The following is a 27,003-nucleotide window of genomic DNA, read 5'->3' as shown; positions in this document are numbered from 1 at the left end:
AGTGATTAAACACTGATTCATTCTCGTATAAATACATATTTGTCAGCGAAAATGTATTCATAGATGACTCTTTTCGCTGTCTTCCGGGTTTTTTTATTCAAAACGAATGATTGAAATAAACTTTTCTTGACAAACCTCGTTTAGGTTTTTGAACATTTGTAACCGTAAGTCGGTTATCGTTTCAACGAGTTGTCTACGAATTATAGGATAGGTAGCCACTCGTTCCACGATCTGCCTTAAGATATTTATAAGATACCATTCAGTAAGCAGGATGGCAACAAGGTTTGATTCGGCTTATCTTGGAGATCAGTGGACGTGTAACTCTCACGGCGAAGTGTATATATTGTCCGAGACGATTTGCTGAATTTGGATAGAGAATAAATAAGGTCCGATTAGTTTAACATGAAAGGTACTGAAATACTTTATGTCAACTGTCCTTCCGCAATATCATAGTACATGTCACACCAAATCTCCTGAAAAGATGTTTTTGTTGTACTGTCTTATACTTTATAAAAAGTGTTCCGCTTCACGTTTGGTAGTACCATTGAAACACAATACAGGCACCCCATCTACTCAAACCAATTTCGTTAATTTTTAATCATGGACTTTTGGGTCGCAGGGTTTTTAAGACCATATGAACATATGATTAAGACTTAGTATTCGTCAGATTCAAATCCTCTTGGGAATCGAACGATTGTTGACTTACGCATATTTAAAATGAGTTCTACTTGGTCTAGTGTGGGTTTTTTATTTCTGCTTCCATACTTTTTTATAAGTACTCCTCACATTTCCAACAAATCCAAGCCAATTTATCTCAAATTACTTGTTTGTGTGTACAATAATCTATATTGAAGATAATTGTTCTGCTGGCAGTGAAAATAAACTGCGAACCAACTGCAATGCCTTAGGCTTAAAGACTAAATTTGTATATAAGGTGTTTCAGAGATGTCGGAATCTTCTCATGCTCAGGAAGGCTTGGTTAACCTATTCTGTTCTCAGTTATATTAACCAATTATATATTGCCGGTTGACAACACATTGATAATAAATGTATTTCTTTAGCTGTGTTGATTAAGACTGCCTTCGGTGGCAATATTCTCATAGTAACCAATAACCAAGTACTGTGAAATTTAGTGTTAGTCCAAAGACCGAATTCCACGCGTTCCAAACACTGCTTATTGTATCCTACAAATTTCTTGTTAAGGACTGTGTCTTTAACCAATCCCAGCTCTTTAGCAGCTTCAAGTTTTCTAAATATAGCTTCTTATATTCAATATTAATAAAGACGTTTTGAGAGTAAACATGTGCTTCTCGCAAACCACCTGTATTGGTGGGTTAACCTTTGTAATGTTGTACAACAATTGTTCACTCGACCATATTTACTGTTATTTTGTTAGTAAAATGTACTATCAGTCTTTTTTTAATTCGAATAATGAACCATTGTTAGGTTAATGTTCCACTTCGATGTCTTTCATTAAGACACTGGTACAATATTTTTAAACTAATAGTCAGTTTAAATTTGTCTGCATACCCTAAGTATCGTATGAAAGACCAGAAGATAATCGTTTCTCTCTTTTTGAAGAACATAACTTTCGAAAAAAGCTCCCCTAACATCAGTATAACAAAAAACGGGCTGTGATTTTTTAAGTTAGCTATGTAAATCTATTTGTTCGTAAAAAAGTACTTCGTTGATAACTGAGGTGTGTTATGCATGAAGACTTACATAATTTAGAATTCAGTATTGCACCTGATTACCATTTAGTCAATTATTGATATCAAAACTGCACTAAAATACATATGCGCCACAAATCGTTGAATTAGTGCAGGCTCTTCCTACTCTTGGCCGCACAAGGGCATTTGGCGTTAAGTGACAAACAATTTCTTTGGTGAATATTCTTGCCTGTATTCAGGTAACCTGTCTTGATACTGTCGTAAGCATTGACCCGTATTATTATTTTGCTTATCAGTTGTTTGTTTGTTCGGTTTTTATAAAGGCGACTAAATTTTCCTATCAAGGTCCATTAAGTATTAGAAAACAACGTTATTCACCAACATTTTAGCTCTTAATATGAATTTCTACTTTTATCATAATTTTTTGGTTTCTGTATTAGATTTACGCGTTATTTGTATACCTTCGTGTTCGTGTTAGTTGTGGAAATTTTGAATGTATCCTGTTGTTCTAGCGAACTTATCCTAACCTCTACAATTTTTACTTCAATTTCAAATGATCCTTGACAATTCTGACGTTAATCTCATTCAGTAGACTTAATTTTTCTGTCTTTTAGTTCACAAAACAAATCCGAAAATACTTATCAGACAGTGATGAACAAATTGTTAAAATACTGAGAAGAAAATTTCTCCAGACAAGCTACGAATTTCAGAAAACTGAGGTATCTAAACCCATACTCGACAAATGCATTGCGGAGATAGCATTCAATCCAGATAGAATCTATGTTATTTTGAATGACTTAAAAACAACCTTTAAGCTGCATACATCGAAAATTGACAAAAAGGTATTATAATCGTTTTCATGATCATTATTGTGTATCTTATACAGTCCCAACAGGTTATTACCAAACGACGTCTGGACTTCAAGACAATAAGTCAGGGTTAGTTTTCACATTGGTGTGTGCTAGTACTGTCTATTAATGAATTGTAATCAACTCATAATTTGGATTTTTCTGTTACATATAAGTAGCTACTAAACAATAGAATGAGTTTCTTGTATCTTCTTCACTACATCAGTATTTACAGCTATCTAGTGTAAAAACACTTGAGAATTCTTCTGATAGTGATATTCGTAATAATTTGTTTAAAACAACTAGTCCCTTTGATAAATTTCAATAATGCAATGAGAAGACGTAGTTTATCAGAATTAATTCTGATAATAATTTGTGTTTAACTGAGATATTTGTTATTGATGAAACTAGTGGTCTTGATTGGTCAGCCTAGTAATAATGATATGTTCGACAAATTTTAGAACAGTGTACGTATGTTATCTGTCTGTGATAGAGTGTGTGTAACATTGTGAAGTAATACATCACGTAGAATCTTTAACAAAACCCCTGATTGTCTTGCCTCTACTATTCCTGTTTGCTGTTAGTGAGTGGTCAGCACGTTGTTTTAATTATTGAACAAATCATAGTTTATCGATTCGCAAATTCCATTTTTGTTGTTGTAGTATTACGATAGTAATCGTGCAATAAAACTGTAGTTGTGTAGTGTTCAAAGTACTTGACTTTGACTTCTCGAATAGGGTCATTGAGCAATTAGTGTTTCGTATCATAGAATTTCTTCAATATATGTATGCGCTTGATATGCCTACCTGTAAGTCGGAAATAGCCAAACAGTGTTGAGCTATCTTCTATCCTCCTGTCATATTGACTAGTTCAGGAGTGCAGATAATTTTTGATTTATTCACACCGAGACACTTTATTTCACTATCAAGTTATTTATCTTAGCAGATATCGCAGACTAACAGTCTTCACATTCAGGATCCTAGTGTGGTCATTCACATGACCTCACCTCGCCAAAACGGAGAGCCGACGAGATACACCGTCTGTGTATCTGGCGACCCGATGGCTAGTTCTCGTGACCTGACAGGTGTAGGCATATCACAAAACACAAGGGCGGAACAAGCACTATTATCGTGGATCCCCGTTAACAGTCGTCTATGTGCTGTTCGGCTAAACGGCTCCTTATGGACTCGGGAGGATAGGAACATACGTCGCCGCTTTTTCGTCGTTTTTGCCTACGCTCCCACTGACTGCAGCTCGGATTAAGTGAAAGATGACTTTTACAGAAAGGTTTCTGAACTTCTTCAGAAAGCTAAACGCTCAGATATAGTACTCGTAGCAGGTGACTTTAATGCCCAGATAGGTAGCTTAAACCAAACAGAAAGACATTTAGGTAGGTATTTTTGTATTCTGGCTCAGCGAACAGATAATGGTGATCGTCTGCTGCAACTGTGCTCCGACAATCGTTTATTTTTAGCAAGCACTAATTTTAATTTGTTTGAACACATAAATATTGGTACAATGGGGCACCAGATATATATGCGCCACACTAATTTTAAGCATGAGAAAAGACATCGTCTCGCATGGCGATCCCCCTGCACCAAACCAACGATGGACTCAAGTAGACCATATTGCCATCAGTCATCGTTGAAGAGGGTCGATTGTCGCTCATTCTGGAATACTTGCTTGGACTCCGATCATGCTCTAATACGGGCACGCATGTGCTTGCCCCTCACTGAACGCATGAAAACCACGTTAAGAAGACCAGTTTAAATTGAAGTGTTGCTTGGAAAGATATACAAACAGCTGTGGAAACAGCAGTGACATATGTTAGTGATTTAAACCAAAGGGTTACAAAGAACCAATGGATTTCCTCAAGGTCTATTGCACTGATGGATTCTCGTAAACTCATCCCATCAGGCTCTGAACACGATGAAGAGCTAAGACAAATCAGATCTAGGTTAGGCAAAAGTCTAAGGAACGACCGTGAGCAGTGGTGGGCAACGAAAGCAAAAGAGATGGAAAATGCAGCAGCTGTAGGTAACACAAGACAGCTCTACATATTAATAAAAGAAGCTGGAACTAATAAGTCAAGCGCAAGTGAGACTATCTCGGAAAAAGACGACACTCATCTGCTCCCAGTCCAGGCGTTTAGAACGACGGGCAGAACATTTTAGAGAACAGTTCAGCTGGCCTTCAGCTACTTTACAACTACCCTCCATTTCCAGACTGAATGGAACATTGAGGTTGGTCCCCCAACTCTATCTGAAGTTAATATGAAACGAGGAAGGGCAGCTGGTCCAGATGGATTGACTCCAGAGGTCTTTAAGGATGGTGGTCCAATTTTAGCGGTTAGGTTGACTAATATTTTAACTAAAATCTGGGAGTTGGACGTTATCCCATCTGCTGGTCACAATCACTGATTGTCCCAATACATAAGGGAGGGTCAGAATCATCCTGTGACAACCGTAGAGGGATTAGCTTAACTAATATAGCATCTGGAATACTAGCCTCGATAATTATCAGTCGCCTAACTAAGACTCGTGAACTGCAAACACGAGAAAATCAGTATGGCTTCAGAGCTGAACATGGCTGCATCGACCACATATTCACCATTCGTCAGGTTCTAGAACATAGGCATACTTGTCGGCGTCCGACAATGGTGGTCTTTCTTGACTTAAAAGCAGCATTTGACTCGGTAGACCGCGAGATTCTGTGGCAGTGTCTGTCATTGAAGGGCGTACCTCAGTAGCACAGAAACCTTGTGAAGGCTCTTTATTCAAACACTACTAGTCGAATCAGAGGTTATGGCGAACTGTCATCTACTTTTGCAAACTCAAGCTGTTTCCGTCAAGGCTGTCCACTTTCTCCATTTTTGTTTAACTTCATCATAGACCTACTGAAGGAAATAACGCTCTCATCGACTGAATCGTCAGGTATTGATCTCCTACCAGAAGGTCCACTTATCGACTTAGAATACGCAAATGACATGGTCCTGTTTGGTGAAGACGCTGATAAAATTCAGTGTTTTGGTAGCACTAAGCAACAGTGCCAGAATGTTTGGAATGCGCTTCTCTCCCTCTAAATGCAAGTTGTTGCTTCAGGACTGGTCCGCGTCAACACCTGAACTAAGGATAGGGAGTGAAGTAGTCGAACGCGTTGACAACTTCACTTATCTTGGAAGTCTGATCAGCCCTAATGGGTTGGTGTCTGACGAAATCTCAGCATGGATTCGAAAAGCTCGTTTGGCAATGCCAACTTACGTCACCTATGGCGAAGGCGAGATATCCGTCTATCAATAAAAGGACGAGTATACTGCGCGGCAGTCCGTTCTGTTTTAATTTACGGCAGCGAAACATGGCCATTAAGAGTAGAAGAAACTCGTAAGCTACTAGTATTTGACCACAGATGTCTTAGAAATATTGCTGGCGTCTGCTGGGATCACCGTGTAAGTAATAGTGAGGTTAGACGCAGGGTATTATGGAATGATGGTAAATCAGTTGATGAGTTTGTGAATCTTCATCGACTGAGATGGTTGGGCCACGTGTTACGTATGCCCGAACACCGATTACCACAACGTGCAATACTAATCGGTGTTGGAGATGGTTGGAAGAAAGTTAGGGGCGGCCAAACCAAAACGTGGCATCAGTGCTTGAGGTCACTAACTTCTGATCTGAGCCATGTTGGTAGATGCATACTACTTGGTTGGGGTCCGCGTGACTATCGTAAACAATAGTTGGAGACTCTTGGTGACATGGCTCAGAATCGATCACAATGGCGTCGGTGTATACACTCCCTGTCTTCCCTTAAACTAAGAGATTAAAATCGCTTCATATCTTTCTTTCTACGAACCAATTCTTTCTTCCCGTACTATATCCTTATTTCAATCTTTCTTTTATATATTACCACCTCTGAATTAACTACTTTCATGAACCCGGTGTCCATCTTGTTGTGTTAATGAGGTATGGCAACTTGGACCGATGCATATATGTGCCTGATCCTACGTTGTAGCTGACTGACTGGCTGATTGTCAGTAATGAGCAGTTAAAAGTATTCGAGAAGTCCGAAGAATTGGTGATACTCAGTGGCAACACTATGTTAGAATGCTGTGTTCGACAATGTGCACTCGGGAACAGTGTTGATGATTCAATTGGTGTAACCATTTTGGAACACTGGCTTCGGTGAGTTGGACATGTGTGGCGAACACTGACCCAATGAATTCCACATGTTTCATTATTTGTTGATACTGTAAGTGGTTGGTAAAAGCAGAGGTGTAGTCAGTTTTTGACACAATACTGTGACGAATCTATTGGTCCGTGTGGACTTTGTTTTTGGGAAGTAGATATTATGCAACTCAACGGCTTACGTTGTTATCATACATAGTTCAGAATAGAAGCCACAGTGGCAGTGTTACTGTAATTTTTTTTACATTCTTCATGAAAATGAGATGGTCTTTAACCGTAAGAATTCTTTCGGTTATATTTTTCCTGACTGAATTGTTTCTCTTATTACTTACTAATCTCGTCCACTTATTTATATTGATTAATTGCCTTTTTCTAATCATGCTCACCTTTCTTCCTCTATCTCTTCATGACCTAATTTCCTTACTGTGCGTTGAATTTTTATTTTGACGTTCCTTTGGACTTATATTTCTGTATTATTAAATTAATTGATAAAAACATCTTTGCGATCATCTTTATAATTATAAATAAATAATATATTTATAACAATCTACCCAATGCTCAATTTATTCGAAATTATCAAATCAAACCTTGGTAATGATACATACGAATCTCTATAATTGTCCTCTCGAGTTTTAAAACTTCGTCACCACTGTACCGTTGCTTTTTTACTTTTTCAACTTTCCTTAATAGATGTTGGAAGTTCGCATATTAAACCAAATAATTCCCCCAATCATTGTACGGATGACGAAGTTTCACATAAAAATTCATCCCCAGTGTCAAGTTGTTCCGGTGATGACGATGTGATCATCGTTGACTCACCGGGTTCTCCAAATGTTATCAAACCGCCGTCAAACCCTATCCAGTCTTCATTTGGTTGTTTAAAGAGTTCGACATCTGAAAATAAAGATCAGAAAAAGTGTGTTGACAGTAATAATGAAGATCAGGGAGAGGAGTGTATTGATCGAAATAATGAGGATTTTGGTGATATTCAGAACGATAAGAGATGTAGGATAATTGGTCGTTTAGAGTGTCTTATGACAGTGAGTGTTTTTCGCATCTCTGTTTCATTTCGTTCTAGATTTCTTTATTGATCTTTGCTTTTTTGTAGGTCATACTGTTTTTTCAGTTTTTATGCAGGATGGAATTTTAAGATTATAATCATTTTGATAAGAACACTAATTATACATCAATGTGTAGTCATTTGCACAATCATAGTGCGAAATTCTGTTTTCATTATTCGTTACTTTTCTTGTTTATCAGCTTTTAGTCATTATGTAACCATTTTACTAAGTACCAGTTAATGTCATCTGATTTCAACTACACATATTTTTGTGCAAAAGGTAATGATGACTGGTTGGTAGCCAGCTATGTTCACATTGAAGAAGTAGCGAAGTGTTAACTTAGAAACGAATGGTTGAAAATTTAGTGCTTTAAACATTAAGCTAGTGTCCATTGGCTACCGTAATTCTTTTCACTTTTCATTTATCCCCCAAATGCCCTGGTACAGCCGAGAGTGAGGAGAGTCCGCTCTCCCTCTCGAAATGCTCTCACATGGCCACGCGTATATAGCCTCTGCCAGGGAAGTCCTACTCACTGCCTTCTCGTGGCGGGGGTGTTGTTTGCGAAAATGAGAGGACGAAAAGCGAATGTCTAGCGCTTTAACCGGATTCCAAACCAATGGTGCACATGGGCTCCAGTATCCTGCGGGAACAAATGGCGTATGAACCAATTGTTGGTCACCGGCTCCCATGGAACTGCATGTCCTTACGATGCTCCACTGCCTTGTGGATCAAACCTTCAGGTCGAAGGCTCGGGGAATGGCCCCCTAAGAAAACCACCTGCTTCGGTTTGGGCACCCGGGCAGTATCACAGCCCTCACACATATCGAGTGAGATTTGTGTGGCGCATATATATTTGGTGCCTCCTTGTACCAATATCTATGTGTTAAAATAAATAAAATAAATATTCCAAAATAACAAAAACCCCTTCACATCCATAACTTTTCAACCAGTCATTTTGTTTTTTGGAACTACACGTGAATGCTTTTTTTAATATTCTATATTGTTTTTATTTATTTGAACACATAAATATTGGTACAAGAAGGCATCAAATACGCATACGCCACACAAGTCACTTGGTTTTTGTGTGGGCTATGGTACTGCCCGGGTGCCAAAACCGAAGCAGGTGGTTATCTTAGAGGGTCACACGTCGAGACTTCGACCTAAAGGTCTGATCCACAAGGCAGTGGAGCAACGTCAGGAGTTGTGTTCCCATGGTAGACGGTGACCAATAATTAGTTCATACGCCATTTTTTTCCTCAGGGTACTGGAGTCCATGTGCACCATTGGTTTGGAATCAGGGTTTTCCAACTCCCCTAGATGGAAACTCCGTGTCCACCAACCCGATTAAAGTAACGGACATTCGCTTTTTGTTCTCTCAGTTTCGTAAACAAAACCCCCGCCACGAGAAGGCAGTACGTAGAACTTTCCTGGCAGTGGTTGTATGCACGTGGCTATGTGAGAGCATTTCAAGAGGGAATAGTGATGTAGTTAAGCGCATCAACCACTACATTTATCTCGGAAATTCCATCAACCCTAGTGGGTTAGTGTTTGACAGATTCTCGGGATGAATTCAGAAAGATAACTTGGGTCACTTGTGGGGTAGGTGAGATGTCCATCGGCCTTTTAAGGTGGTGAGTATGCTTCACAACAGTGTTTTACTGTATGTTCGAAAAGCATGACTTATTAAAGTAGGAAACATTCGTAGGTTGTTGGTTTTCGCTAATAGGTATTTATAAGGCATCGTTCGCAACAACAGTGTGAAATGTTGAGGTTAAATATATGGTACTAGGCAGAGATGCCAAGATAATTGATGAGACTGTAAGTTCCCACTGACTGAAGTGGTCGGGGCATTTGTTACGTGTCTGCTACTACCACCTACTTCGACTCCCAATGATGACTGAAATTGAAGTAGGTTCATAAAAAGCTAGAGAGTCCCAAAACAAACGTGACATCAGTCCATGGAATCACTAACTGTTGGATCGAGCTGTATTGTTGAATACAGACTACTTTTTCGGGGTCCGCGCGAATATCACCACTAATGTTTGAAGGCGTAATCAGAATCAGTCACAGTAGCGTAGGTGTATTCACTGTTTTCTTTCCGAAAGGTCTTGAGCTGCAACATTTTTGTCCACTTTTTATTCTCCGGATTCATCCTTCTTTTCAAATGATTTATGGATGACCATGATATATCATTTGTCGATCAGATATCGAGCTATTCATTGTTCAAGGCTGTAGGACCTTTAAGTCCTGAATTACTTGGAATGTGCTTGGAAATATGAACATTTACTGACTTCTCTGTTCCTCCGGTGTATGTACTTTGGCATGTATGTGTAAATTGGCTAATGCAGTTAAAGGTATTGAAAAAGAGGATTTATTGATTTTTGTTTGTTTTAAGGAGTAGTTTGTTTCGCATAGAGTGATGAACCTTGTCTCCGGATGAGCAATAATCAACCAAGCATCTATTCTTTGTTTAATTTATGGAGCACTCTTTTTTCCTCTAAAGTTGAGGTGTAGGAAGCAAGTTTTTTCAGCTGAATTATATCTGACTGTCCTCCGTTTGAGCGTACTTATCGATGAATTTCTGTGGGCATGTATTTTCGCATGAAAACATCTAGAAGGGCTATTCTACCCCCATTTTCCTTCTCCCATGTGAATTTTATGGACGGGTGAACGGTATTGAAACGATCGAATGTTTCTAGGAAGTCCGTCTGGTTGTTGCAAAGGATAAATGTATCATCCATATATTGACAGTAAAACGAAAACTTGTCGATCTCTTGTGCTAGTGGGCCGTTTTCTAGTTTAGAAAGGAAAATGTCTGCCAATATGGGACCCAGGAATGAACCCATCGCGACACCATCTATTTGTCTGTAAATCTCACCATTGAATTTGAAATGTACATTCATAGTGCATTTTAGTAATAATTCTTTGATGATCTCCACAGGGATTGTCGTTTCCAGTTCTACTTACAAGGAGAAAGGACGGGTCGCTAAAAAGAAACATAAACAGGAAAATTACCTGGACGGGTCAATATACTAACTTTCTTAGTTTCGTTCCTCTACAACAAAAAAGGAACCTTATTAAGACACTACATCATAGAATCAAGACTATATGCACTGTGGGTACGATTGAAGATGAAACGAAGGCATTGTTCAAAACCCTGAACGAAAATGGATATCCTGAGAAATTTATAAATAAAAACATAGCCAATAAAAGACAGCGTAGAGAATGTCTAACGGTAAATAAAAAGCCTCTATATATACGCTTACAATTCAGAGGCGATGCACCGAGCGAAATGCTAAGACTTAAGTTAAGTAGATCAATTCAAAGGACTTTTAATGCGGCTAAACTACAACTAGTATTCTCCACACGACCAATAATCACTCCGAGGTTGAAAGATAAATTACCAAGACTAGCTACCTCCTGTATCTATCAATTCAACTGCTCCTGTGGAGCAAGTTATATTGTCAGATGTTATAGGAATTTGTACATTCGGGCTCGTGAGCACCTACCCGTGTGGTTAAGCAAAAGTGTTGTCAAAACTGTTAACAGCTCCATCTTAGACCATCTAGTCCAAACAGGACATACAGCCAACATGGAGCAATCTTTTGCAATAATCTATCGTGTTAACAGCAGTCTACCTAATTCCGTCAAACGGCGAATCCTAGAGACGGCTGAAGCAATTGCTATTCGGATCAAAAAGCCAGAGCTTTGTATACAAAAGAAGGATGTTCAGCCACTCCTTTTAACCTGGCCAACTCTGGGGCCAACTAGCTAATAACCAATCTTATAATGTGGTGACGTAATCTGATTAATGTCCCAAACCTATTATTATTATTATCATTATTATTATTGCCTTTACACTTGATAACCTTTTTGAGGAATTTATTCAGTATCCACCCCTGAATCTACTATATCTGACCTAATTCATATCATTCTACATATTACGTAATTTCCGATTTGTAATCACAATATTCTCTCTCTCTCTCTCCTACCCCATGTTGACCATATTTATTCTAATAATTTATCTCACGATTTCATTTCGCTTATAAACTGATTCAAGTTAACACTTCATATTAGTCGCCCCCCATGAGTAAGCGTTAAATTGTAATAACAGCTTGTGCGTTGAAACGTTTTATATCATGTCTATATAAATGTATATTTAACATCAACGAATTGCATCAAGTTAAAGTGTAAGCATAATGATGATCCGTGGGGCCAATAAAGAAAAATAGTAATGAAGATAAAGAATTTTTGTGTTTTAAGAGCAATCTCAGGACTTGGTCTAGATAAATATGGTTGTTGCTATATACCCATCTGGCCAGTGTACTCTTCTTCCTGACCTTGTAGTTTCTGCTGAACTTTGATGTGAAGTATTGTTTGTTGCAGGTAGTTTGTATGGTGCTTGCTCTGCTGCGGGTTTAGACAGTTTTACAGTTGTCTGTTTTTCAGTGTTCTCTAAAAACACTGGTTTTACTCTGTCGATGCTAACAGTATCATGTTTACCTGCTCTTTCCACTGTAACCGTTTTGCTGTCCTTTCGGATGATTTTAAAAGGACCATCGTAAGGAGTCTGTAACGGCTGTTGGACTCTATCATTTCTGACGAATACATGTGATCAGTTGTCCAGTTCATTGGGTACGAATGACTTTACCTTTTGGGTTCGTGGTTCAACGGACCTAATGGATTCCATCTGCTGTTTTAATTGTTGCACTTAGTTGGTTATGTCTGCTGGAATATCTGTTGCACGGTCAAAAAATTCACCAGGCAAACGTAACGTTGTTCCATAAACCACCTCAGCAGCACAACAACCGAGGTCTTGTTTGATGGTTGAGCGAATGCCTAATAGTATCGAAGGAAACTTGACATCCTATTTGTAATCTCCTCCTGCAGCCGTCAAAGAGGCTTTTAACTGTCTGTGGAACCTTTCTATCATTCCATTAGCAGTCGGATGGTAAGCGGTGGTTCTAATTCTCTTTATACCGAAAGTATCTGTAAGCTGCTGAAATAGTTTGCTTTCAAACTGAGTCCCGCGGTCGGTCGTAATTGTTGTAGGGACACCGAAGTTTATAATCCAGTGTTTCACCAGTTTCTTCACCACTGTTGATGCCGACGTGTCTTTTAATGGAACAGCTATGGGCCATCTCGTAAATCTATCTATACATGTTAGTATATGCGTGTAACCATTAGAAATTGGTAACGGTCCGACGATGTCGATATGAATGTGGTCGAACCTAGCGCTAGCGGCGGGAGAAACTTCTGTAGGAGATATGATATGTCTATTTACCTTTGACTTCTGGCACTGGATACATTCCCGTGACCATTTCCGTACATCTTTGTTTATGTTTGGCCATACAAACTTATCTGTGATAAGCTTTAGAGTGGCTTTTGTACCTGGATGTTTCGTCTCATATCATAAGGTACAAAGGGGCGCGTTTTACCTGTTGAGATAGCACAGGTTAAGGTGCCCTTGTTGTTTATGGGGATGTTTTGGAATAATAATTTCATTTCTTTAGATTGCAAAAGCTTTTGTAGCTCCCTATCGAGCTTTTGATGATTTGCCATGTCTTGATAGTTTATATCAGGGATCGAGAAGGTATTGATATTTAATCTCGATAGTGCATCTGCTGCATCATTTTCATTGCCTTTTCTATAGCGTATATCAGCTGCAAATTGCGAAATGAATTCTAGTTGACGAATTTCGCGCGGACTGTATTTATCATGATTGTGCATCAAGGACTTAAAAGTTTGTGATCAGTATATATCGTAAAAGAATTGCCTTCCAATATATACCGAAAGTGCTTGATGGCTAAGTAGATAACCAACAGTTCTCTACCGAATGTGCTATATTTTGTTTGCGTTGCGTTTAGCTTTTTTGAGAAAAACTCAGGGGCTTGCCATTGTTGATTGACACGTTGCTGAAGTACAGCACTTACTGCTACATTAGAAGCGTCGGTCATTACTGCTAAAGGTGCATCAACCTTTCGTCGTGCAAGTAATGCCTCGGTGCTTGAGGCGCTTATCAACTGTTCAAATGCTTGAATTGCTTGCGGTGCCATTGCTAATGATTTAGCTCGTCCCCTTAATAAATCAGTTAGTGGTTTTGCTAAGTCTGCACATTTCGGGATAAAACGTCCGTAAAAGTTGATCATCCTAAGGAATCGTCGTAGTTTCTTGAATGAATGAGGTAAAGGATAAGTTTTGATAGCTTGTGTTTCCTCAGGAACTGGTTTGATGCCTTGATTATCAATTACGTGACCTAAAAAGGTGAGGGATTGTTTTCCGAACTCACATTTGTCAGGGTTGACTGCTAACCCATACTCGTTTAGCTTCTCAAAAAGCATTTTCAGACGAGTTAGATGTTCATTTTCATCTTTGCTTGCTATAAGTAGGTCATCTATGTAAGCATATACAAACGGTAAGCCACGTACCACTTGGTCGATAAAACGCTGGAAACTGTGCAGCATTCCTTAATTCGAAAGGCATGCGAACAAATTCGTATAGTCCAAATGGGGTAGTAATGGCTGTTTTAGGAACATCGTCCGGATGAATTGGAATGTGATGGCAAGCACGGACGAGATCAACTTTTGAAAAAATGGACACATCGGATAGACTATGAGTAAAGTCGTGTAAATGTGGAAGAGGATATCTGTCTCGTATGGTCCGGCTGTTGAGAGCTCCATAGTCATCGCAAGGTCTAACTTCGGAAGAGTTTTTCTTGGGTACCATATGGAGCGGTGATGCCCACGGACTATTGGAGGGGCTTATGATATCCAACTCTATCATTTTGTTGAATTCATTCTTTGCGATAGCCAGACGAGAGGGGTCAAGGCGTCTTGGACGTGCGAACACTGGTGGACCCTCTGTCTTTATGTGATGTACAACGGTATGTGTCTGTTTGTCATGTAAATTGACGTACTTGTCGTCCTCGTGATGAGGTTTGACTAATAAATGTATGGAAATCTCATTTGCCGTACGTCTTGATGTCAGACCTGTTTGCCGCTTGTAGTTTTAGTTTGGGGTCAGGTGTGTTTTTCTCGAGTGTAGTGGGTGGTACTACACTAACCTCTGCCCCTGTTTCGACTAAAAACTGTGTGCCGGTTCTTTTATCTGTAACATATAACAGACGGCTGTCTTGAGAGTTGTGGTCAGTGACTGCAGTTGTCACTAACCGGCGGTCTTGACGTTCCTTTTTCGAAGTTACAAGGCGGAGTACATTTTTTAGCTTGTTTGCCGTACGTTCTATGGTACCAACAAATGTTGTGTCTGGTAGTGCTTGGACTAGGACGTTTACGGCTCCTGGATGTTCCTCTACACTTACTGTGGAGAGTACTCAATAATTGGAACTGGGCTATCTGTTTAGTGAGGGCCTCAATTGTTCGTCGTAACTCGGCGATCTCGTCAGTTGAGCTTGATTGTATGTGAGATACAGAGTGACTCCTAGACCGCTCGTAAATTCTGTCGACTATATCTGCTAGCCTATCAAAATCGACGTCTTCGTCTCCAATTGCAAGTATCTGTTGGATGTTTTGTGGGAGACGTCTGAGCCACAATTGATGTAATAGACGTTTGTCTACTGTACGATTTGCTAATAAATTTGTCATGTGGCGTTTTAATTGTGATGGTGTACTGTCGCCTAGCTCCACATTAGCTAAAAGTTGATCGATTGTCGGTGAGAGATGTAACACGAATGACCTCTCTTTTTAGACAATCGTATGGTGAGTTGGGATCCGGCTTAAAAATGATGCCAGGCACTTGTTCAATAACGTCGTCCGGTAGCAATGAGTTTGCGTAACTAAATTTCGTGCTCTGATTTGTGATTCTGTTTGCAACAAAAAAGCTTTTTAAGCGTGCAAACTGGAGTTCGACCTTTCGCGGATTAAAGACAGGTAAAGGTACAGAGATGGCACCCACGGACATGGATTTAAATGAAAGGCTTAGTGAATTTTCAAGTGCCATGATACGAAGAAGCAATAGCAATAATAAGCTGAGTATTGTAATATACAATATGAAGAAATCAAAAATAACAAAAAAATATGTAAGACTCACTTTGGGTTTAAATATGCGAATATACAGCAATAATTCCAAAGGAACAATGTTATGGATGGATTTATTATGACTGTCAATGAATTGTTAATAATTGTAATAGTAATTCCAATGTGAAGTTCTTTATGATACGCTTGGAGAGTATGCAGCATACTTTGTAGAGAAATGGTGCGTGTTCTAAAAGCGGTTCACCAAATGTTGAGGTTAATTTCCTCTATATCTGACTCCAATAAATGATATCCCGTTAACTGAGTATTTTAGGTAGGCACAATCTCCTAGTAGAATTATAGATTTACTCGAGATAATTCAGAAGCCTGAACATCAGCTGTAGAGATATTTTTATTGTTAAAGATAAATAAAATCCACAAGCGTACAGCGAACAAGCACACTGTGAGAAACCAAAAGAGTGTGTGTTAAAAATCCATATATATTTTTGAGTGTCAATCAAGTGTGGATAAATTATTGATTATCTGTATGTTACAACCAATAGGAGAATAAATTAAGGTTGATGTGCAGACACGCGCTCAATCATACACACAGAGAAATTAACATAGTGAATTAAGTGTCTGAATTACAGTGAGTAGACAAATAATACAGTAGTCGAATGGGCTTGCTGCAATAGAAACTGTTATAATTTTGATAAACTCCATATGTTTTTGCGTTAGATATGCCTTTGTAGTTGACCAGCTGGAGTTAGTATAGTTCCAAGATCAAGGAATTGAGATTTTTCATTCTGTTCATGTTTTATAGTAAACTCTACTTCACTGTGTGTTTTGTTGAATAAATTGAATAAGTGTGTAGAATGCTTCAGTGTTACAGACATGAAATATATCATCCACATGTTTTCTGTATAGTGTATTTGTTTTTATCGTATGGTTTGACTTTGTCTATCCCGTGTTCCTCATAAAGATATTCTATATTGGACCTAGGGTGTTACCTATAGCAATTCCATCAATTTGTCGATACATATTATTAAGCTAGAATTTTGTATCCTTAGTAGAAATGAACAGAAGCTGTTTGAATTCTGTACTGGGGAAGGAAGGAGATCAAGATATCGATGTATAATATCAGCAGTTTTTTTTGCAAATGGATCATTGTAAAGAGCGAACAAAAATCAAGTGATGCCGTAAGTTTATTGAAGATGCCTCAAGCTTTCAGTCTTTTGTGGAAGTTCGAAACCATCTTGTAGACTTTAGGATGCTTGTTTCTTATGAATTGGTTGTAAGCATTTCGCTAACCAAGGATTAGTTTTAGGAAACCACGAAATAAAATAAATTCATATTATTCTACCTCAATTGTTTTTCTGGTTCCACTCAAATTCGAAGCTAGCCAAAATATAATGAGAAAAAACTGCATTTGGTTCGTTGGTGGGTTAAAAACACTTACAATTTGATAATGTTTTGAATCCAATTGTGCTACCGAAAACAGTATGGGATACATCGAGTTGTTCGCTGCCATTATCACTTTTTCCAACCTTGCTTGTCACACTCCTTTTACAGTCCTTTGAACTATAAATAAGGTTGTACTTGTACTAAACTCAAGGCGACCAACTTAACTTCTTCCATCCATTATTTCTTCTGTTTTACAAAACTAGCGTCTCTCTCAAGCTATTCGAGAATTGGAAGAAAAAGAACTTGATTTTAATGAATTGGATTCGTCCAATTCACCGTACCTTAAACTAGATGCTTTAAAACGTCAATATTTGAAAGTATGGCGTCGACATTGTGAACTACGTAATGTTGCTCGAAAATCTGGACGGATATTACGTCAAAGATTTATATATAATGGTATGTTAGTTTAGTTTTCGTTTTGTAAATTAAATGTTTGTATTTCGATTCATTGTGTAAACTCCGCCCAATAGTGTTTATCTTTCACTAATATTAGTACGATTTAATTGGTGATCGTTTAACCACGTTAAATGGGTGTAATGTACTCTGTTTATCTTAAAGAGCTTACAAAGATCAACAAATGTGGCTCGATTCACTGCCACTTCCATAAAGATGAATCATTCGCTTCATATGATATACCATTTTGGACGCAGTCTGATAATGGCATCGATCGTTTTAACTATTATCCTCCAGTCCATTGATTTCAGTCGATTGTTGATTAGGTTCGCATCATGTAAAGCCGTAGATATACCGCCAGGGTAAATCACACCATGACAATAAAATCCAGAGTATCCATTTTTACATAGTATGAAGGTTAAATTTTAATCAACGAGCTAACTCGTTTATTTCCCAAAGTAGAGTTTTTCATCACTCTGAGATATGGCGATTATAATAATTACCAGGGCATAACGTACTTCAGAACTTTAGTACCCTGTATATTGTAGTATACTAGTTTGTTTCTTGTATGTTTTAGAGTCTGCATAACACTATAGAAGTTAGTATTCTAGACTCAACTGGTACCAGACATATAATCGTAACAACACCATAGAGCATGACATAAATGTTTGTCATCCCAAATTGTCACCTACACCGGTTGAGTCTAGAATGCTAATTCCTATTGTATTATGAAGACTTCAAAAAATGCGAGAAAATGACTTTCACTACAAAACACAAGAATGTTGAAGTATATTATTTTAAAACAAGAAAAACCAAAAACGACTATCTGTTCATTGTAGAAAAACTGACACTTGAAAAATGTATCGTTACATGCATCCCAGTAATTAAGTCACGAATTCACGTATTCGGGTTTTAATCATAGTGTTCATAAGAAATGAGGAAGGAGTTGAACTGTATATCTTATAATTTAATTTGAAATATCTTGGGTTATTTTGTTGCTGATATCACTGAAATCTGATCAGTCTTGGTTGACATGTGTGAATCCTGTGCAGATTACCTCAGTATAGTCATTATCACACAAGCTGGTACAAAATAGATGGGATGTAGTTAGCAGTAGAACTAAAGACGGGTGTTTCGTCCTGCATTGATCATCAACTCTGGGATGCGAGCACATCTGACTGACGAGTCCTAAATATGACGAAATGTGCTTCCTAGATTTTATTGCTAGCCACATTCCATTTATTTTATAATAACCTGTATACTTAATAATTGAAAGTTATATACCTTAACCACTAAATCATCACCCTCCAAGAATTAATTTTACCATATTATTGTTGATCTGATACGGTACAATTCCATGGGTGGTGGTAGTCTCTTAAAAATTGTGACAGTGATTTGGTGAAAATATTGTCACAATAGCTAGCGTTTAACTTCACTAGATGATACTGTCTCGATTTCTACCTATCACTATATCGTAATATTACTATTTTCCATTAAACCGTCTTGTTTGTTAATAATAAACAAATATACAGTAGAATTTCATTCACTATCAATCCAGTTTGATTAATTTGCATGAAATTATTACGCTGTTAATTATTTAATAATTTCTATTTTTTATTCTACAGGAAGCCAATATCCAAAAGTAAACGAAAAAATTGAAGAGATCGTTAATCAGAAAAGACTGTTTCCTGATTGGACTGATATTTATCGAATAGTTACTTCAGTGAATAAGGAAGAACACTTGAATTTGACGTAAGTACCATTGTTCATAGGCGTACAGTGTGATTGTTATTATTAATATCAAGTTTGGTGATTTCTGTGTGCAAATCTTTATTTTTAGTTACTTCCATCAAGAATCAGCATCAACTTGATGATTATAAAGAACCTTACATAAAAATGCGCCTTAATGACTAATGATAACAGCTAGCTCTACCTGACGATCATTTAGGTTAAGAATTGGTTAACTCGTACTTCCTAATTTGATGTCCTGTAGTTAGAATTTTGAATTCTCACTGTTAACACGATGCACTGAAGCCACCGTGTTATATATAATACACTGGTTTACGTATTCAATGTCAGTTAAGTAGTACTTTTTAGATCATCTTTGTCCTACATAACTAGCACAGCTTACTATTTCACTCCCGACTTAGCTAACTGGATAGGTTATTTCCATCGCAAAGTGAGATGGTTCGGATTGGTGTTTAAGGCTTTTCGCTTCCTCTCCACCGACTTTGTTTTGGACAAACGTATAGTATCACAATTCATCATACTAAAAGCAGACTCACTCAAAGCTGAGTATATAAACGTGTGTTTAGTAGTTAAGTTGTTTTCATTCATTCATATCGAAACGAATCAGTATTGAATACATCAATTCGATAATTTTTTACGGACATTTCGGTTTCATTGAATGAAATACTTGTTGACATGATGATTATATTACTAGTTAGACTTGAAAGTGGCTTGATAATCGTTCATTTTATGTAACTAATTTTATTAAGCAGGGTAATGAGTAATAGTCGTGGTCGTATTGATGATTTTTTTAAAAGAGTTTACAAGTACCGTTGTAAAATAAACCCTACACAGATGACATTAAATACTGAATACAGTATTGCCATGTATGAATATGATGGAATCAAACAGTTATTAGTTATTTCATCTGACTTTTCCGGATTTCATTTATACTCAGAAGTTAAGTCTTCAAACAGAAGCCGTAGATTTGCTTGAAAAAGTCTTTAGTCAACACAGTTTTACATACTAAGCTTTATAATACATTCGATATATACGAACCAGGTATAACATCTAGTTGTGTAGATATAATTAGCTGAAATGTTTTAATAAACGTATTATTGAGTGATTAGTTAGTGACCGCATAAATCATATCCTTTTTAAAAATGTTTTACGATGACTCAGGGAGTATTTTACCAGGGAGATGTATCGTCTTACAACTATGCTTTCAAAGTGATAGTATTCTATGGTTTACATCACGAACTGATGCTAGTTAAAAAATCTAAAATAACCAGTAAATGCTCGACAACTCTATTCTCCTAGGGTGAGGCCCTTCATCATTTCTCATCCGTAACTCAACCGGAAGTCGTACCCTGTGACCTTCTGGTCTCGCAGCAGACATTGAACTCTTAGACTACTAAGTGGAGATCTAATGGTTTGCATATCTGTCTTTGAGCGTTTCGTGATATTGAGAAGTCATGTGCTTGGTCACCGGCGGTGGGGTTGTGGCTAAGCACGGCTGAATGCCATATTGAATTATACATCTGCTAATCGCTCTTTGGTTATTAATAGTTGTCCTAGATCATTTCTTAAGTAAATTATGAATTTCAGCAATCTGCAAGAGTCATAATTAAAAAGGGATATTTCTCGTATGGTAAGTATGAGTGCATTAAATCATTCTTACTTTTATTGTAATGTATGATCATTTCACCACTTTTTTATCGTCATATGTTTAGGGGATCAACTGTCAAATCTTTAGCGCGTGAAATCTTTATTGATGTTGGTCATTCATTAAAACAACGACGTCAAGATGATTTAAGACACGATTTCGGATGTCATCTGACAGATGACTTATGGTATGCTTTGTGATGCTTTAAGTTTCCATTTATAAATCTGAATTATTTCAACTCTTATACCTCATGTGCTGAAGTTTTGTCCAAAGATCTAAACATACATAATTTTTTCTGGCAAGTCTGTAGATGCGCTTTTAAATATCAAAACAGCCTTCGATCTGTTAAACAGGACTGTACTATGGGATCGTCTTTTGAATAAGTGTGATTTCACTTCCAGCTCACACCGTAGGAACCTATGCCGGGACTCACTCTTTGTGTTGACTGAAAGTTTTTATATCTACGCAGTTGTATGGAGACTGTCGGTGTCATGAGTAATGAGATAAATCTACGTATAGTGAAAATCAGATCGGCATGTGCCAATCTAGGCCATCCTTAACGCTGTCATGATGTTAGTCTGACTGTGAAAGGTCAGTTCTACAATGCGTCGATGGAGACAGCTTTGGTCTATACTTGTGTAACCCTGGCTTTTATGAGTTGAGGATGTTGGGAGACTACCTCCGTCCGATCACCATTGTCTCTGAAAGATTGCTAACCTTCAGTGGTAGCATCGTGTTATTAATGGTGTGTTCTGGGATAGCGATGATAATTCAGTTGGTGCCACTAACTTGAAAAACGTGCTTCGATGGGTTGTGTGTATGTGACGAATTTCATCCCAGAGACTTCCACATTATGCTTTAATTATCGATGTTTGGAGTGGTTGGTAGATGCGGAGATGTGGTCGGTGTGTGGGAATATGCTGTTATTGAGAGGAAACTGTATTAGACTGATATCTGTCAGTCCACCACGACTTCCTTTCGGGGTTCTAGGCATCGTGGAGTTCAGTGGCGTAACACTATCAGATATGGGTGTTTAATCCAACGACATTTACTCAGTTTTTGTGTTATTCTCAAGAAACTTGTCAATATATTTGTACGCTTAATTAGTTTCCTCTGATGTGAGGCATATAATAATGGCAATCCAATCTAGATTTAACTTTTCTTTTTGATGAAGTAACCACGGCGAAGAAACTAGAGAAATTTGTTGTTGTCATATAACTTTTTCTTATTTATTGCCACTTTTCTTATTTGTGTAACTTACTAAATTAATCATTATTTTACTCTAATGTATATTGTTGTGACAAGCGGTGCTACGCTCTAACCCCCCCCCAACTGACTACTTGAGCGAGAACACAAGAGTTAGTGCAAAAGTGTATTGTACTACCAAATAAAATGCACAAATACTCATATATATATATATATATATATATATATATATATATATATATATATATATATATATATATATATATATATATATATATATATACCACTCTAACCCTTAGGAAATCAGTCCATTTCTTAGCCAATTAAAGGCACTTGTTCTTTAGGTCACTTCCGATTGCCATCGATCAACCTTCTCATTACTCTACTTCTGATTGGCTCTCCATATCATATATTATTTGTGTTTTCTTATTCTTTGTTTTATAAACTAAGTGATGATGATGATCCAACTTATTCTAGTCGAGATTTACGAAGAAAGCTAACTGAAAATAAACGTATTGGTGATAACAATCTAAACAAGGTTGGTTAATAAATTTCGTTAAAAAATTTAAAGAACCCCTACATATAAATTAATTTATCCATGTTTAAGATACACAATGATATTTTAGCAATTTGAATAAATAACATTTCTAATTCATAGAATTAATAGTATCAACAAAGAACTTGATATATAGGCTTCTTTAAATGCTAGTCTTAGTAATGAATTTACTAGGACTAATTGAGTTTCTTCATAAAATTGAAGACTGTAGGTAGCTTGATTAAGTATCGGTCTCATGAGTTGGTAGGTATATTCATTGTTTATTTTCTTATAGATCCAGTTTTAACATTATTCTATACTTCTCTATTCCATGAATTCATTCTTTCATATTGATTTATATTATGTATACCTAATCCTGTTCACTAGCACTACTAATACTATTGTAGTGAACGTGAACCCAGGTGGGGATAACCAATTTACTTTTCGATGCAAAATTACAGTTTTTTCGTAAAACATGAAAAACCATACATTAAATACTTCATTTGAAAATCTTCCACCAATTGTCTCAAACTCCATCGTTCGTTCATTGCTATTATAATTACTTTCTGTTTACATTCCCGTTCTCTTCATTTCGATCTTTTCAACCTTCTACTGCCAGGTACTCCACTTCTGATTGGTGTTACATACGACTTATATCTGTCGATATAACTAGCGTGTACCACACTCCCCTCTTTGAACGGTCGCTCTTGCGATTGTTCTACTTTCTTTGTTACGATCTGTGCCACGCTCCCCGTCAGAATATCGAGTCTGTCAGCGCGTTGACCTTCGTAGTGATGTCGACCTGTCGGGCCATCTAAATCCGATATCTGCCCAGCATCCGGGACGTCTAACGCCTGTGATCCAGTGACCCACTGAGCCATCTACATCCGATGTCCGCCCAGCAGCCGCACGTCTCAATATTACTACTACTGCTTCATCATTGATTTTGTTAATTACATTTTTCTGTGATGATATGCCATAACAACTTGAAACATAGGATATACGTATCGGGTACTCTACATTGCTTTATATCTAACTAACAAAATGTATGGAAACTTGAAAGTTTTGACGGATTATCATTACTATATTGTACACCCTTTAGATACAGTTTGTTCAGTAGGAAGAATCATTGATTAATGATTGTAATTGACCATAAGTTCATAGTGTTACTTAACTAAAACAAGTACATGTTATCTGTTTTATTCTTTTTATTGGTTATGTTCTCTACGTTTATACTTCACTAGGAAAAAACTTGTTCTTTGAAGTGTGTATATTTTCTTGCACTTTCTTGTACTTAAAATAGTATCAAGGTTAACGACGGGTTTTTAAAAAAAATATTACTTTTCATCAAACTTGTTCAGTGTTTTATCAGTAACACTTAGAATGATCAATAAAGATAGTTTTCATAATCCTCACTACATTATTTACTCTTTTAGGTATTCAAACATTATATTGATATTCAGCATACCATTCAAACTGTTCAACAAATTATACAAGAACCTGAAGATAACAATAAAGTTGAGCATGATGTTAATCGTCAGTCTGATATGATGAATTCTAATGGGAAAGTTTCCGTTCCTAATCCGGTTTGTTTTGCAACGAACACTCAACAGTGTGAAAATGATAAACTTCCTAGTTCACCAGCAACATCTGATGAAGTGTTAACTTTAAGTTCAGATTCCGATGAAAATGAGGAGACGAAACCTCATGATATTACTTCAGGTTCCGTAAGTTCATCAATGTCAGGTTATGATGAATCCACTCCTACTAACGATGTATCACAGGAATCTTCTGTTAAAAATGATAGACGTGATGAAAAAATCAAAGATAATATCGATGCTTCAAACACTTCTTTGTCTGTCCCCGTAACATGCTCTTCAACGACGTTACCAACAACAACAATCGATCTACTTGATGATGACATTTCATCGACAGATTGTTTTACTTCAACACCTCGAGAAAAAAGACCAAGGCTGGATCACTCTTGTCATTCAACTGATCCTTCTATCACGCATAATAATCGATTTCCTTTTTCCACACCACTACTTCAAGAAACTAGACAATCTAGCCAAGTTTTAACAGTGGCCACACGATATGGTCCATATGGATGTGATACATTCAGTCAAATGGCCAGTGCACATGTTGTACACCGTTATCCTGTAACTACTACTACTACTAATAATAATACTACACTAATTACAAATAAAATACTCGAAGAATCTAGTCGACATTTTGTTAATAATTCATATAAATGTTCATCAATAGTACATGTAAATTCTTGTTCATCTACTTTTAAACCTTTAGCAACATTGTGTAATAATAAATCTTCAAGTATTTCACATCCTACAACTACTCAATATCATCTGCCTAATTCAGATTCTTTAAATAATACCAATGATGTTACAACATCATGTAAAAATTCGCCTAGAGTTTATGATCACGAAACTATTGAAATTGATTAAAAAAATTGTTCAGATTCCCTTTCCTCTTATTTCATTTTGTACTTACAAATGTATTTATGGTTGAATTTCTTTCCTTTGTGTCTATTCATAAATATTAAAGTGGATATAGAGTGGCTCGTTTACCTCGAACCATTTTATTCCTCAGAAGTATGATGTTTTCTTTCAAACCACTTTATCGGTAAACATAAATTTGTTTGTTTTATTTTAAACATAGTTTATTGCTTTTCCTAATTAGTAGAAAATGTTTCATCTTCAAAATAAAACCATTATTATCGACCCTAACTAGTTTCTAGACATGAAGTAGAAGCTGGGTTCATTATTAAATTGCTTGATTGTAAAGTAATGATCTTAAACGTAAAAAACGGCGAAGTTTGGGTACAACGATTCTCGTCCATCGTGACCAATTACAAAACAGTTTATATTGTATGGTGCTTTTATTGAGTCACTAAGTGGTATACTGCAAGTCCAAATGAGTTTCAATATATCTGGTTTTTGTGGTCATTTCTAAACAAGATACGATTTGATACAAGTTTCTACAGTTCACATCAGCATAGAGAATGGACGTCGGAGGGCTAACACCAATTTTAGTAGAAAAAGAAAATTAAGAAATATGGAACAAAGGAACGGATGATATCTACGGTTGAAATGGCAGTAAAATATTTAAATAAATATGGAGAATGAAAACAATTGCGATCTTCTATGGAATGTCATTCAAGGTCTTTTATCATAGATCAGGGTCCAAGTCCATGTTTATCGTGATACAACTGAGACTAACAGTCGGTGGTACGTACTGATGTCATCTGTTAATTTATCAAACTAGGCCTGTTTCTATCTACGCTTATGCTAACTGGTATATTTTTATACAACTGGTTTCTTATTGGCTATAAACGTAGTCTATCCATAATTTATGATTCAATGATGTATACTTTAGGATATTCAAAACGCACTTCATATTCTCTTGTTTCGTCCGGTCTGGTTGATAAACGTGTGACCTGTTGAGTTAATTGACTACTAAAAACAATTGATACCAACGCAACTAGTGTTTGGCTTTTTAGATTTCTTGGATGGAATTAAATTTAACTATGTTCCGATAATTAGCATGAGGATTTATGTGTTACAAGGTCGACTTTATGTAGAACACTAACCCACTAGGACTTTTCAGTGTACTGACCTATAAAACCAGTAAACTTTGGACAGCAGTTTCCTTCTAGTATAGAAATTTCTATCAAATTGATTGAGGTCGGAAACGTAAACATGGTGTACTAACTCAGAGTGGTCCAAAGGTTGGGCACTCTCATCGGAGACAGGGTCGTGCGTTCAACCTCCGTTGAGGTCGTAGATATGCACATATTAACAGACAATTGTCGAATGCTCCCTGGTTTTCAATGATTGTTTAAGTAAGGTCAATACGTGATGTAACCCACAGGAAAGATGAGTGAATCGATTATATTAGAAAAATACTGTACACATAATAAACATGATTATTATGTTTTAAGCCTAGAGTATCTGGTCAGCTAACTTATCTAAACTCTGCTTATCAAGTTATAAACCTATTGCTAAATTATCGAATTCGTTAAAAAACAATCATTTTTCTACAAATTAACTCAATAGACTTTATGCATCTAGCTAGAGCTATGAAATGTAACTAAACTTAATTATAATTATATTGGTCATTGTAGGCCTTCATACAGACACAATTTAACGTCATATTTTCAAGTGGATATAATGTCAAGCAGTTACACATCATTTTTTTACTGACTGCTCTGTAAAAACTTCTAGTTATTATCTAACAACCGCTTATCCGTTCAATGGGTGCTTA

At 37.0% G+C, this 27,003-nt stretch overlaps 1 protein-coding gene across 1 annotated transcript; it reads left to right on the top strand.

The window, feature by feature from the left end:
• The first annotated feature begins 701 nt into the window (after positions 1–701).
• On the top strand, positions 702–26,899 carry MS3_00003032 (uncharacterized protein). Its single transcript, XM_051210710.1, has 7 exons — positions 702–2,512; positions 2,557–2,608; positions 7,390–7,739; positions 17,398–17,590; positions 19,213–19,339; positions 21,049–22,725; positions 24,159–26,899. Exon 7 carries the CDS (start codon positions 24,270–24,272, stop codon positions 25,182–25,184), a length of 915 nt encoding a protein of 304 aa, XP_051073196.1. The 5' UTR covers positions 702–2,512; positions 2,557–2,608; positions 7,390–7,739; positions 17,398–17,590; positions 19,213–19,339; positions 21,049–22,725; positions 24,159–24,269; the 3' UTR covers positions 25,185–26,899.
• Positions 26,900–27,003: the final 104 nt, after the last annotated feature.

Source organism: Schistosoma haematobium, chromosome 1, assembly GCF_000699445.3.
Source record: "Schistosoma haematobium chromosome 1, whole genome shotgun sequence".
NCBI lineage: Eukaryota > Metazoa > Platyhelminthes > Trematoda > Strigeidida > Schistosomatidae > Schistosoma > Schistosoma haematobium.
The sequence above is the reverse complement of the archived record's forward strand: the minus strand, read 5'-3'. Positions and strand labels throughout refer to the sequence as shown.

What these genes read in the sequence shown, in the direction of transcription:
- MS3_00003032 (XM_051210710.1), top strand. Translation starts at nt 24,270, where the DNA reads ATGATGAATTCTAATGGGAAAGTTTCCGTTCCTAATCCGGTTTGTTTT.